The sequence below is a fragment of the Carassius gibelio genome, chromosome B7 (genome assembly GCF_023724105.1).
Source record: "Carassius gibelio isolate Cgi1373 ecotype wild population from Czech Republic chromosome B7, carGib1.2-hapl.c, whole genome shotgun sequence".
Lineage (NCBI taxonomy): Eukaryota > Metazoa > Chordata > Actinopteri > Cypriniformes > Cyprinidae > Carassius > Carassius gibelio.
In genome coordinates this window covers 14,507,974-14,522,043 of record NC_068402.1, presented here as the reverse complement: position 1 = coordinate 14,522,043, position 14,070 = coordinate 14,507,974, and the positions used below count along the sequence as shown (strand labels likewise).

The 14,070-nt window shown below is 37.5% G+C and overlaps 1 protein-coding gene across 23 annotated transcripts in view; it reads right to left on the bottom strand.

Moving 5' to 3' along the window:
* Positions 1-14,070, bottom strand: part of tjp1a (tight junction protein 1a) — a 100,332-nt gene that overhangs the window by 23,339 nt on the left and 62,923 nt on the right. For all 23 annotated transcript variants that reach the window (XM_052561616.1, XM_052561625.1, XM_052561617.1 and 20 more), the window contains 7 exons: positions 7,647-7,703; positions 6,285-6,409; positions 5,566-5,668; positions 4,543-4,843; positions 4,151-4,254; positions 2,549-2,714; positions 2,207-2,342 (listed from right to left, as the gene is read on the bottom strand). In XM_052561616.1, the coding sequence (XP_052417576.1) occupies positions 2,207-2,342; positions 2,549-2,714; positions 4,151-4,254; positions 4,543-4,843; positions 5,566-5,668; positions 6,285-6,409; positions 7,647-7,703 (992 nt within the window). The remainder of the gene's footprint in view (positions 1-2,206; positions 2,343-2,548; positions 2,715-4,150; positions 4,255-4,542; positions 4,844-5,565; positions 5,669-6,284; positions 6,410-7,646; positions 7,704-14,070) is intronic.

Below are 14,070 nucleotides of genomic sequence, written 5' to 3'. Positions count from 1 at the left end.
AAGAAACATTAACATCAACATCAAGAAACATTATCAGTTGAAAGCATTTTTCAGGATTTTCTGCTGAATAGAAGGCTCAGAAGAACAGCATTTATCTGAACTCTTTTGTAACATTATGAATGTCTTTACTTTCCATTTTTGATCAATTAAATGCATCCATGCAAAAAAGAAAAAACTATAAAACAACATACATTAGTTTAAATATGTGCAAGTCTTAAGGCTTCATACTTATCTTTGAGAGTTTCCCTCGCCATTATCAAGTCTTACTTCAGTGGGGGTCTTGCTAGGCACTATATATATATTTTTTTTTATCTGCTTTGGAACAATAAGAAAATGAAATAACTAGATAATGAAAATGAAAACTGAATTGACTTTAGCATCTTTATATTCATTATCATTCGGTGGAGATCAATGATTCTACTAATATTACAGGCACTGTCCACATGTGCAAAGCAGACTATGTACACACTCAAACACACACACTAGAAAGAGCTGTGGCAGTTTTCTGAGACTTGAAAGGCACCAGTGTCTTGTCGAGGTGAGAGAGCCGATAATGAGGTGTAATCTGAGTTCAGATATTAAGTGAGCCACTGCTGTAGACAGACAGGTGGAGGATGTGTGGGGACGCGGGGTGTGAAATTTCATTAAAACACTGCCTGCAGCAGTGTGGGGATGTGGGATGTAGACAGCAGCTGCTTTAATGCCAAGAAAAATGGCATATCCCCTGGGAAAGGACTGGCACCTTGTGGCATTGTCATCTTATTCATCCTTGTCTCTTTACATACTCACAGACTTCTGGAAACACCATCTCGTGATCTTTCGGTCTTACTTCCATCTGTTTTACATACTCTACTTATCTCTCCTGATTTCCTTTGGCCCCCATCCACCACTAATAAAATGTACCATGGGAACCACAGTTTCCCCCATAATGCCATAACATAATATCATTAGTACTGTTATTGACATAGTGTAGTATATAATATAATTAATCTAATTTATTTCTGAGAATCTTTCATCCAGTTTTATTTAGGGCTGTCTATTACATTAAATCACAACTTTTAACTGAACAATTAAATCACATATCAAAATAAAGATAAAGATGTTACTGAGACTCAAATCATAAAACAAAACAAAATTTGTACACAATACAATCAATTGATATGTTTGTTTTTGTGATTTTTTTTTTTTTTTTTTTCGGTACAACTAGTACATATTTTGGTAAAAACTGTGGTTACCAGAGTAATTTTTGGTAAAGGACTAGTGTTTATGTATTGTGTATACATTATATTAGTGATGCACCAAGCCAGTTTACCCTACTTTCAACAAATAAACTTGCCATGTCACGTTCTCAGGTGATAAATTAAACTAGTCATAGTTAAGTTCTTTGGCAACAAGTCGCCTCTTGATATATATATATATATTTTTTAATTAATCTGAAATATTAGCATATTTGCACATACTGAACACACTACATGGTATATGAGACAAGCTTCATATATCCAAACCTTTGAGGTTTTGACTAGTGTGTAACATCATACAACAGATATCCAAACACTGATTCTTGTACTTCATTGTCTCTTATAGAAACATACACACAAAGAACACTGAAATAAATCATCAGACCACTTGCTGTCAACACTTTTCACGTCTACAGTGCTAGAGCACGTCTACTACGTTAGTTAAGACAGCTACATGAGCTCAGCTCTACTGTAGTGTCAAACTGAGTTACGGTCAGCCAGCTCACTGCACTATGACCAACACTTACACTCTCCTGTGACTGCAAGCAAAAGAAAACGAAAAAAAAAAAAACTCAATTTCACACAAACACAAATCAGTGACAGTAAGTATAATATTTCTTAAAGCTGTAAGTTTGCAAATCTGTTTCACTGATTATTCTGATTCATACGATGAATAATAATATTTCAAGCAGGCTCAGCAGTAAGGGGGAAGGAAACCTTAAAATATCTCTTAGCACCAGTAATCAATCAGAGCACTCTTGTGTCATTAGGCAGATCGATGCAGCTTTACTGCTCTAGCTGACATCTGAACCTGCTAGTAGCTGAGATGTGACCTGCATGCACCTCTATATCCACAGCGTGACGTTAACCACGGCAGTGAATTAAGGGGCACTAATGGAAAAATGAAGGGATATTTGAAACTTGAGGAGGTTTGTTTGGTTAATGAAAGCATTTCTGGCATCTCTTACCTGCCGTTGCTCATCTGCTGTGGAGAGTGGCTGGAGATGTCGGAGGGCTCTGAGCGTTTGTCAGGGGAACGGGATCGACTGCGACGGGTGCGCTCATGGGAATGATCTGATGCCAGTGAATGAATTTCTGAAATATCTGTTGAAACAAATCATGATCTCCAAGTCTGAATTTAGTCCAAGTTGAATGACTTTTAGAAAAAGACAAAAATTCTACAAGGAAACTGAAAATTAAAAAGGACAAGAAAGCCATGAAATGAACATGATGAAAAAAAAAAAAAGTCTGACCTTAAGTCTAATCTTAGATTCTTTTCAGATGTACATTTTTAACTAGGATCATCTCACCATCTCTGTCTGAATTAGCTGAGGGAATGCTATCGTCCATATCTGGAATGTTTAGGAGTGTCCCCCTCTCGTCTCTCTGCACCACCATTTTCAGCTTGCCTTTCGATCGCTCTATAAGCTTCTTTGCGTCTATCAAAGACAGGTTCTCAGTCACTGTGCCATTGATCTGCATGAAGAGGAGAGGGAGAGCAGAAAGAACACCATTTTGTGGATGCGCTATGGATACACAAGTCTGCCATTTTGAATAATACAGCTTAAAAGTGACAAAGGTCTGATCAGATAATATAAGTATGTTGATAAATTAAGCATTTTTAAATTATAAACTCTCCTAGCTCTATGTTAAGCCCTGCACACAGCAACATGGAAATAAACCAACAATATACACTACTGTTCAAAAGTTGTTAATGTCAGCATGACTTATCATTTTTTGGAAAGAAGTGACTCCTCACCAAGGCTAGATTTATTTTGATAAAAAAATACAGAAAACATTAATATTAGAAAATACTATTACTATTTAAAACAGATATATATATTTAGATTTTTTTAATGTAATATCACAGAATCCATCATAAATCAATCTACTATGCTGATATCAAAGTTGAAATCAGTGGTGCCGGTGTTACAATGCATCCTAATCTGTGATACATATTTTTCAGGATTCTGTGATGAACTGATGAACAGAAAGTTAAAAGGAATAGAACTGATTTGAAATGTCTCTGTTGAACAGTTTAATCATTGCTAAATAAAACACTGAATGGTAGTGTATATGCAGCAGCAAAAAAAAAAAAAAAAAATGCTGTCCCTGATTTTTAATTTACAGAGATTTGCAACAAGTCTGCTGGCTTTGTGCTCGATGCACTGCAATTTCACTCCAGTGCTCTCTGGGCTCTCTCTGTTCCACTCAGTAAGCTTCAACTTCATTCAGCTGTTGACAGCTCATAAACTCACATAGAAATCACAGAAAGATAGAGAGATCTTATTCAGCTAAAACTAGTCAGTCAGATGATACTTTTTACATTCTTTAGTAAAAATTAAATAGTTTATATAGATATCAGAAATTAAAGTATAATAATGTAAACATTAAGAATGAGGGTGAAAGAGGTTTAACTAATTTAATTTTGAGTGTGCTTAAAGTTACCGTACCTAAAGGTGCTGTAAGTGCCTTAATGGAAAGCTGTGACCAAACTCATCTGCCCTAGTCTTTATGAATAAACAGTGACCACAAGCAACTGTCAGATTCTTCATTCAGCCAATAAGAAGGCTTTTCAGGTGCTTTCTGCCTGTCAATCATTGTGAATGTTCCCAGTGGGCAGTCCATATACAGGAAGCCAAACGCTGAGAGCATGATTGATTAACTTGGAGCAGTTTTCATGAGTTTAGAGGGAGCCAAATGTTCACAATTTCTCATCTGTAAACAACGACTTAAACAGCTAAACATTTTTACAGAGAAATCAAGACAGAGAAAAACAAAGCGTCAAAAAACACTGGTAAAGCTTTTCAGGCCAAGTAAGGGTGCCAGCAACTACCGCTGGTACTGTTCAATCCAGTTCTCTTCTTCTCTTGAAACCATCTCTGATCCATACCAGACACCACTTCTCATACCTTCAGGACGACGTCTCCCTCTTGTATGTTGCCATCACGGGCTGCAAGGCTCTCGGGAGAAATGTCCTTTACAAATATGTGGCTGGCCAGACGCAGGCCGTATTCTGCGCACAACAGAAAATACACACAAGAATGAACAATAAGAGACATAATCCACTTGAATTAATGGGTGACTGATAAATCTGGCTACTGAGTAACTTACTACAGCTTTGTTCTTGTTGAAAGCACCCTGTGGGTATTTCTGCCAGTAGACTAATCACAGCTATTAGCTAATGTACAACAGCCTGCATTACACCTGTTTACAACATTCTAATATGTTTGCCAAGACCTCTGTTGAAGCCATCAGTAGTAATTAAGAGGTCCGTCCTCCCATTTTTAACAGCTCCACCCACCTTCATTCTTGCGGGACTTGACAAGTGTGACTTTGGAAGGACGTGGCGGGACAATGGATGCAACTGATCGTCTGTCTGAGCGAGGGGAAATGCTCCTCTCACGGGAATTACTATGGTCCCTCCTTCTGGTGCTGTCGCTGCGCTCGTTTCTTCTGCTAGTGCCTCCGCTCGCTCCCCCTGCACGTGCTGGTCCCTCATAATCATCCTCCTCAGTGTCTTCCTCTTCCTCTCGCTCTGACATAGTCTCTCGGTCTCCCCCTCGACTTACAGGAATCTGCACCTTCCGCTTTCTGCGGATAGTCTGAACAGGCAATATATTGACATTTCAACCGGATGAATAAGATTTACTTTCTAAAAGGTAATAATAGAGTATATGAATATATAAACATTAGCAAGGGCAATAGCCAATCATCTGTTATATACCATTATTACACAGCTCTCTAGAATAATTCATTCTGACTGTTCAATGCATTTTGCGATCAAATGAGGCCATTAATTGCACTCAGAGTCCAAATTAAATACAATTAATTATATTACATATTCATATGTTTTTGGGGAATATCTTAAGAGTGCATTTTATTTTCTTATGTATCTTAATTTAAAGTATGGATTTATAAATTATGTCAGTTATATCAGTATCAGCTGTTATGTTCATCAATTAAGTCATTTATCATCCGCATCACAGAAACCCTGAAGTACTGATCAAACTCTGCACTTAGAAAATCTCTCTCTAAAGGTCATGTCTCTTCAGAGAGGACAAAAAAAAAAGAAAGTGTCTAGACACTGACTAACAGCTTCTGTACGCTCACAAAGACAAATACTCTGCACTACTGCAGTTTGACTCTCAGCATTCCTCACTGCTTCATGTGAAGATCAGTCACGACGGATCACCTCCACGTCCTGCCTCCCTCAACTTCTTCCATCCTCCGTCACAGCCCACTACTCACATCTGTAGCCCAGTTAAGGCTCAAGGTTGTACAGGACTGATGCAATGTACGATGGATGATGCTGTTGTTAACTTACGATTTTGGCATTCTTTCCACTTTTTCTCAGCTGCTGAACAGCGTAGGCATGCTCCACATTGTCCATGGAGACTCCATTTACCATCACCACTCTATCATTCTCTCTGCAGACAAAAATACATATATTTTTGTGAAGCAAAGAAAAATCTAAATGATTTCTTAATAAAAATATTTTAACAAATACAGATTTTATATTTATTTAATTAGAATTAACATGTATATGCTATAATTACATAAATTTGTAATTACACAAACACATACACAGAGATATACTATATATATTTAAATCTCATATATATATTTTAATATGAGATTTAAAAGTAAATTGTATAAGTTATAATTACATAAAATTATAACATATACACACAGATATATAAATAATGATTGTCATGTGATTGTCATGCGTGTCTCATTAGTAAAGCCAGTTCTTTGATTAGCAGTAAATATCCATAACCTGCTTTCAAATTGAGTGTCACTTACTACACAGAGTAAGTTCTCTGACAAGCTACGCAATATCGCTTCATAATCGCAGAGGAATCGCATGCGATTATCAACGCAATATTTCATAGCTAGTCAGAGAACTATGGCTCTGTGTAGCAAGTGACGCTCCATTTATATATTCATAAAAATATTAAATGATACAAATTTTATTTTCACTTAACTAACTGTTAGTTAAAATCTGTTTTAAATGTTGAATATCCTAAATATGAAATATCTTACTGTAAAAGCCCTTCTGCTGGTCCCCCCTTGAGCACATCTGAGATCACTATAGAGGTCTCTCCGCTCTGGAAATGAGGGTTGTCACGGCCCCCTGAGATGGCGATTCCAAACCCAAAACCTGGCGCCTGCAAAGGACATGAACATACACACAGCAGAGTAAGCTCTCTGAATTCACAGCACATCTCTGAATAATTACATTACATTACATTAGATGGAATAGAATGATGAAGACCAATATGTAGGTTACTCTGTGTGTGTGTGTGTGTGTGTGTTATGGGTTTGCAATGTCTGGCAGTTTTTCAATCTCCCAGGTGTTTGAGGCTCTGAGCTCTCACATTTGCACTCAACCAATCACACAAAAAATTAAAGAGGAGCCTGAAGAGGTAGAGAGTGACAGACAGACTCCAGATAGATGGCCAGATGCCTTTCCTGATGTGACTGGGCATTCTCTCACACACACAAACACACACACACACACACACTGGTCTGTTCTACCTCTCTCTGCAATCCAAACCATCTGGCCTTCCTCTAAACACAAACAGCTATAAATCATAACAAGAGCCTGAGCAGGTGAGGAGCACATACAATCACAGGGGGAAAAATACAGCCTTGTTTATTTTGCGGATAGTAACAGAGGCAGCTATGTAATACTGTTAGCCAGGAGCAGTCTGACACAGCTAAAGAGATTCCACCTATGAAAAAAGACCCCAGTAAAAGGCTTAACACTTGTACACCTGTTATTTTGTCTAGGCTGTCAGAAACAAATGGGACTGACTGAACTGACGTGTTACACAGACATCAGGTTATGATCCAAGATGTGTGTGAGTGACCACTGTACTCCAGCTCTTACAGAAGGAGGAGCTTAATAATACTGTGCCCAACTGACTCATTCTCAGACTCTGGTTTAGATAGGTTTGAGCCTAGGAACATGCAGGAAGAGGAAAAGGAACAGGAAGTGAAGCAGAGCAGGCATTTTGTCCTCTCACACACTGCTTCCTGCCATCTGGGGGATCGGCTATTGTGTACTCAATGACCACACATCCTGTAACTAGCCATCCCAAAAGAGAAGAGAGGAGAGGGAGGAAAGAAAGACAAATAGAAAGAGTAGGGATGCAGTAATATGAATATTCTGGTTATTACTCATAATACACATATGAGTGAATAATTGTCATGGCCAAAATCAACATTAGATACTACTTAGATATATATATATATTATATAATATAATATATTGTTTATCCCAAAGAGAAAGAAAAACATTGGGGACATTGGATGAGGAATGGTGAAGTAGGAAAATGAAGAGTGGAATAAAACTGAAGCAACAAGTGTGAAGATGAAAAAAAGACAATGTTGAACACTCACCCTGTGAAGAGTCACCGTGTGCTGTTCCCATATCACAGTTTCCTCCATTGTTGTACTCTGAGAAAGAGACCGAGAGAAAGCAGTCAGTTAGGAGAAAGTCTAAGCACATACAATGAGTTTGTATCAGCAGGTATTTCTCCTCTTTGTCAGGAGGTGATTTTACTCTGACCTCTGTGAGCTACAGGACTAAAGCATATTTACCAAACCAGCTATCCATGCTTGAAGTAAATCTTTATGTGTGTCTGTGTGTGCTGACCTGAGCAAAAGGCTACCAGAGGGCTAAAAAGTACTGCAAAACTGACTATGGCCACGATGAGCCCCAAACACACACACGCAGAACTGAAATAACAATAATCCAATCACTAAAACAGCCAATATCAACAGGAGCTATACTCGTTTTAGCACACAAACATAATTGAAGCCTGTAAAAACAGTGCAAATGTAGCTACAGTTCTTTTTTCATCAGTGAAATTTCATAGAAGTTTACAGCATGTGCCTAATAAAGACATGTGATTAATAAAGCCTATTGACACTACTGTAGTCTAACAGGGTCAATTAGAAGGTCAAAACTACATTTAAACACACATAAATCAGTTGTTCACAATAAGGTTTACAGCATGTAGACAACACTATAAATTCATGGCTGGGTTATAACACCGTATCACCAACAAATAGAACAGAGTGATGTGATCACTATAAAAACACCTATCCAAAATCCCCTGGGCTCCTGAGACATTCCTCTTCTCTTGTCTGACTAATCAGATGACAGCTGTCCCACTCATGTGTCTCCACTTTCAATGCACACATCATACAAACAAACTGCTACAACATGAACAAGCTGCGCTGGTATAAGTCAGAAGGGATAGAGTCTGAGAAAGAGAGAGAGGGATGATCAGCCATGACAAGGAGTCAAGGAGAGAAAGAGCAGATCATATTTATAGCTCTAACCCTGAGCTGAGGTGAATGGTTTGTGCTTCTGCTCCTTTTCTCCTGTACTGTAGATGCCAGGCTGGATCAATTATTACAGTAGCTCTGAGAGTTTCAAAACAGACTCAAACACTAATATTTTTTCACTAAATGAACCAGGAAAACAATTTATATGTCAATATAAGTCAGCAATACTCCATTTTAATAAGAAAACATTTTATAACGCCAGCAAAATAAACAAATAAGGAATATTTCCTTTAACACCACACTATACATCAGACTTAAACATCCAACATATCTGCACTGAAAACACAGTTTAACCCTCTGACCTGTTTACCACTCTGCTTAGCAAGCATCTCATTCATGGTCCTAATTGGCACAGGGGCAATATTCAGTTCATGCCCCCATTTCTTCCCCTCTGTCTCACGGTCAGGCTTTATTGTGAGAGGATCTGACCTATTTGAAAGGCATCCACCTCTCACAATCTCACCGTGCCTCGATCCCGTCCTCTGACCCTCATCCACACATTCCTTTAATGTGTCTGTAGGGTCAGAGGTGCGAGATTCATCGGACTGTAAGAGCCGACAGCAGGGGCCCCGACCATGAGAAAAATGCCCATGCAGTGAGCCATGTGACAGACAGAGAGAGAGAGAGGCCTAGGGGTTCTTGTCCTTGGTGGCGGAAGAACAGCAAACTGTTCAGGCTTCAGAAAAATGGCCCTGCTATGAGTGCGTGAAAATTGAGGCAAGGACAGGACTGGTACGATAAAGGCTGGAATACACTACATGACTTTTGCACTCATTTTTTGAGATTTACAGTCTAGACTAGTCAACGTTAGATGTCAAAAATCAGTCCCAGTCTGAAGAACTGAGTTGACAGATTTCACAGAAAATTATGTAGTGTAAGATGGGCACAGAGCCTAATTTTAGCTTCAGACTATGAATCCATCCAGTTAGAGCAGTGGTTCTCAATTCCAGTCCTCGCGCCCCCCTGCTCTGCACATTTCTCTTATCGCTTCAGACGTTTGTTCTATTCAAACGTTAGAGCCCTGAAGTGGACATCACAGGATATTCAGCCATGATTCCAGTTTGAAGCGAACGTATACTTTACATTCAAAGTGTGCGAAAAGTGAATTTAAATTGTATTTATTTACAGATATGATGTCACACTTGTCCGTCCGTGTGTAAAGATGTTGCGTGGTGCAAATCCATGAATGAGTGAACTGATTTCCCCTGCTCAGGGAGTAGGGAGATAAGAACACTGTGTAGGGACCAAGTCTATTGGAACACAGTTCATGCACGGAGCTCACTTCTAATGAGTTGAATTGTCTGAATCAGGTGTGTTCGCAAAAAGAGACATACAAAATATGCAGAGCAGGGGGGCGCAAGGAATGGAACTGAGAACCACCGAGTTAGAAGATACTGAACATGTCTGATATTTAGAGCTAATTTTAGAACACATGTTGTTATTTGCCATGCATCTCCTAGCAATGAGGTGCATGTTTCTGCAGGAGTTTGTTCTGAACAACTTGAAAGTCTGGTAGTGTCTGTGTGATTCTTAATTTACTGTACAAGGCTCAGATGTGCATGTAACCATGTACATAGTCTGAAAAGTGTTTTAAAACCCATTTCAAAGTTAAAAAGCCATGGAGTGTATTCCAGCCTTAAGAAATTTTTATGATTCTGGTTCACTTACCCAATTGCATTAACAAATATTTTAGTAATTTTAAAGATTAACAATATTAGACAACATTTGAATATACAAAAAATCTAGCATTTACTGTCCTATATAGCAAGTCATCAAATAATTTTCAAAGACATATCATTCAGCAATATGGTATGAGAGGGCATACAAGTTTATATACATATATTATATGTGGGTGAGCCCTCAAAATGAGCTAAACCTGCATCAGCCACCTCTGGTTTAGTTTAGCTACACGTAATATTTGCATAGGTCTCGAAAGTATGACATTTACACTTGCTCAAGGTTCCTAGTCTTCAATGGTCTATTAATGAAAGGGATTTTAGTAAATTGACCTTCAATGGAGGGACAGAATTCTGTAAGGTTTCATTAAAAATATTTTCATTTTGTTTCAAAGATGACCTTTTAACTCCAAGGATCTAATCTTTGCTGAGAAAACATATGGACATATGGAAGCTGATTGTCAGCAGTGTGTGTGGTCAGGTAAGTTAACAGTCAGACAGGAGAGTCACTCCACAGTGCTCGAAGCCGTTTATATGAGTCAGGCTAAGCACTTCTGATTCTCTAATCTGATGAGATTATCTTTTAATTCATCCCAACAACACAGAGCTCAAAGTAAACACACTGTCCTGAAATCTGAGCGCTGTACAGCTCAACAGAGATAAAACCTGACTCCTAAAACACTTCTTAAGAGAAACCTCTGCAGATTTGACCAATTTGAATTTAAAATTCCACTCTATTCCTGCTAAATTAAACATTTTTAATCTATTTTCACCTAAAAAAGTTTTTCAGCCCACACAAACTTGTATTCTTTTTTGCAGCCAAAAGAAATCTCCTGAAGGCAATTCAAACAAGGTCTCATTTTGCAAAACAAGAGTCAAACACAAGGGAGATCTAATAATTCCCTACAAGCAGCAGCAGACAAAAAGTCTTTTTGTGCACAAGAACGCCTGGGTATATTTACAGTGACGTGAAAAGGTTTTTTGCCCCCTTCCATTTATTTATTTTCATATTTGTTACACTTAAAAGATTCAATAAATTTTTTCACATAGGGTCAGGTAGGTTTGGACAGCTTTTTTCCCTTAATAAATTAAATCATCAATTAAAATGTGAGTTTTGTTTTTACTTGCATTGTTTTTGTGTAATATATTTTTTTTGATTATCTAAATATTTTAAGTGTGACAAATATACATACATATACTTACATATATATATACATAATATGTGTATGTATATTAGGGGTGTCACGATTTCGATTTTAAATAGAAATCGATCGAAATTAAGTCACAATCTCAAACTTCGAATTAAAAAATGGAATCGTCGATGCTGCCACGCCCCCATGTTGTATGACGGCAAATCAATGACAAAAATAACCGAGCATTCAACTGAAGCTGGCGCGCGCGCGCTATATGGCTTCCGCGAGAGGAAAACTGAATCGGATGCGAAGAAACGGGAGCCTGCGAGCTCATTTCAAACTCTCGCGCTCGATCATCTCACCTCTGCTCGCGCAAACAATTTTATTTTTGTCAGTCGTGGGGCGGGGCTTGCTGTTTTAGTTGTTATCTCAAATATCATTGGTTATTCCCCTTTTCCTAAAGTCAGTATTCGACGCCTGTTAGAAAATGATTAATAATTCACTTGACTTGACCCATGACTTCATCAGTGGACCAGATACATGTGAGTTATCATTTCTTTTGCTTGTTTAATTTATTTTTGTCTTTAATGTAATTTAATGCATTGTTTATAGAGTAGATCTTTTGTAGATACTTGATTAACTGGAATTCTTCTGATTGCTAGTGATTGCAGTCTTGTAATAAGAGATACACATATTTTACAGACTGTAATGATGCACACACACACACACACATACTGTACATACATACATACATACATATATATACACATATATATATACATACATACATATATATACATACATACATACATATATATACACATACATACATATATACATACATACATACATACATACATACATACATACATATATATATATATATATATATATAAAAATCTAAATGAATGACAGTGAAGTGTTTAACAAGTGTTTTATCTTTAATCTTTTAAATAGATACATCGTAATATTTGAAGGTTAGTTTAGTCATTTTTTATTGTTTTTGTTTGTTTTATTATGAACTTGAATGTCATCTTTTGTGAAGAAGACTGCACTTACAAAAGAGAAACTGGATGGCAGTTTATTTTAAGTTTTCAATTGACTAAAGATATAAGTTATTGTTACATTATGTTGTTAATAAAAGTTTTAAATTTGACAGTGTAATGTGGTACATTGCAAACAAAGGTCAGATATTATATTACATAAAAGTCTAGTTTGAAAAATGACAATCTGTGCTTTAAAAAGAATAAATGTAAAAATCGAGGATCGAATCGAACCGTGACCTTAGAATCGAAAATGCAATCGAATCGAGGATTTGGAGAATCGTGACACCCCTAATGTATATATATATATATATATATATATATATATATATATATATATATATATATATATATATATATATATATATATATAATACACATATACATAATACACACACACATATATATATATATTACAAAAATGGAAAGGGGCAAAAACCTTTTCACGGCACTGTATACATTCACGTTTATTCAAGTTTGAGGCCTAGCTGAAGTAGTGCTGTGCCAAGAAACAAAGGACAGACACTGGGCAGTCCCGCTCAGAGCCAAAGAATCGTTCTTCCACTAAAGAGAGTCTTTGTTTCAAGTAGACCTCAGACCTGCCAGAAAGAGAGCAGGGGTTCAAAGAGCCCAAATAGGCAGCTAACAGTGAGCTCTGACAGCCAGGTGAAACTGAGAGGCACTTTTAGTAGATCAGTGGCCATCTTTTCTGGGCCAACAGCTTCACTAGAATACTGCACTAATACTCTTGAGAGATTTCTCTCAGAATCGATAAAATTGATGCAGAAACCAACTACTTGTTAGCAGCGCCTTAGATTTTGATGGCGATAAGCAGTTCCAGGGTGTTTGCTAGCGAGCTGCGGCACTCGTAGCTGTTAAATAATTAGTGTCCTGGTCATTAGACCCCTCAGCACACACTAAAACAGCACAGCTATTTTTCACGGTCTAAATACAGGTTTCTGCACAGTGTTTCAAATAATACTGACTGCTCTGCTATGTAGTAGGGAGGTCCAGATGTACCCAAGTGTGTAAATTTTACTCCTCTCGCTCAAAGAACATTCCGGCAAACTCGTTCTTTGTTACACAACAAAGTCCTGCTAGCTTTCCTGTGAAACTTCTCAGCTGCTACAACCACTGAAATTAGAGCCATCTCAAGAAAAAAAAGAGGAGACTGAGAAGTGTGTTAGTGTGGAGGACATAATAAACAGCAGATGTAAGAGCAGTAACATAGATCTGCGATAGAGACTTCAACCTGAACCACTAATCTATTATTGATGATGCAAATGTCAGCATGATATAAGCCACACACACACACACACAAATGCACGCATTTGTCTATTTTCCACATTAAAGCACAAATTACAGACTTCACATAAAAATATTAGAGCAAGATATGTAAAATCTTGAAAGATTTCATTAAAGAGCAAGTTTATGTCTTTGTTTCCCTGTTAAACATTAAAGCTTTTTTTCTGCTGAAAATCTCCTGTTGATTAAGGTGCTGACTATGTCCTTTCTGTTTTGAACAGGAAATGATCCATTAGCCTTACTCTAGGACAAACCTACACAGGGTAAAAATGTGGCAGAAACAGCTGAACTGATAGCAGCAAGCTTGCATTCA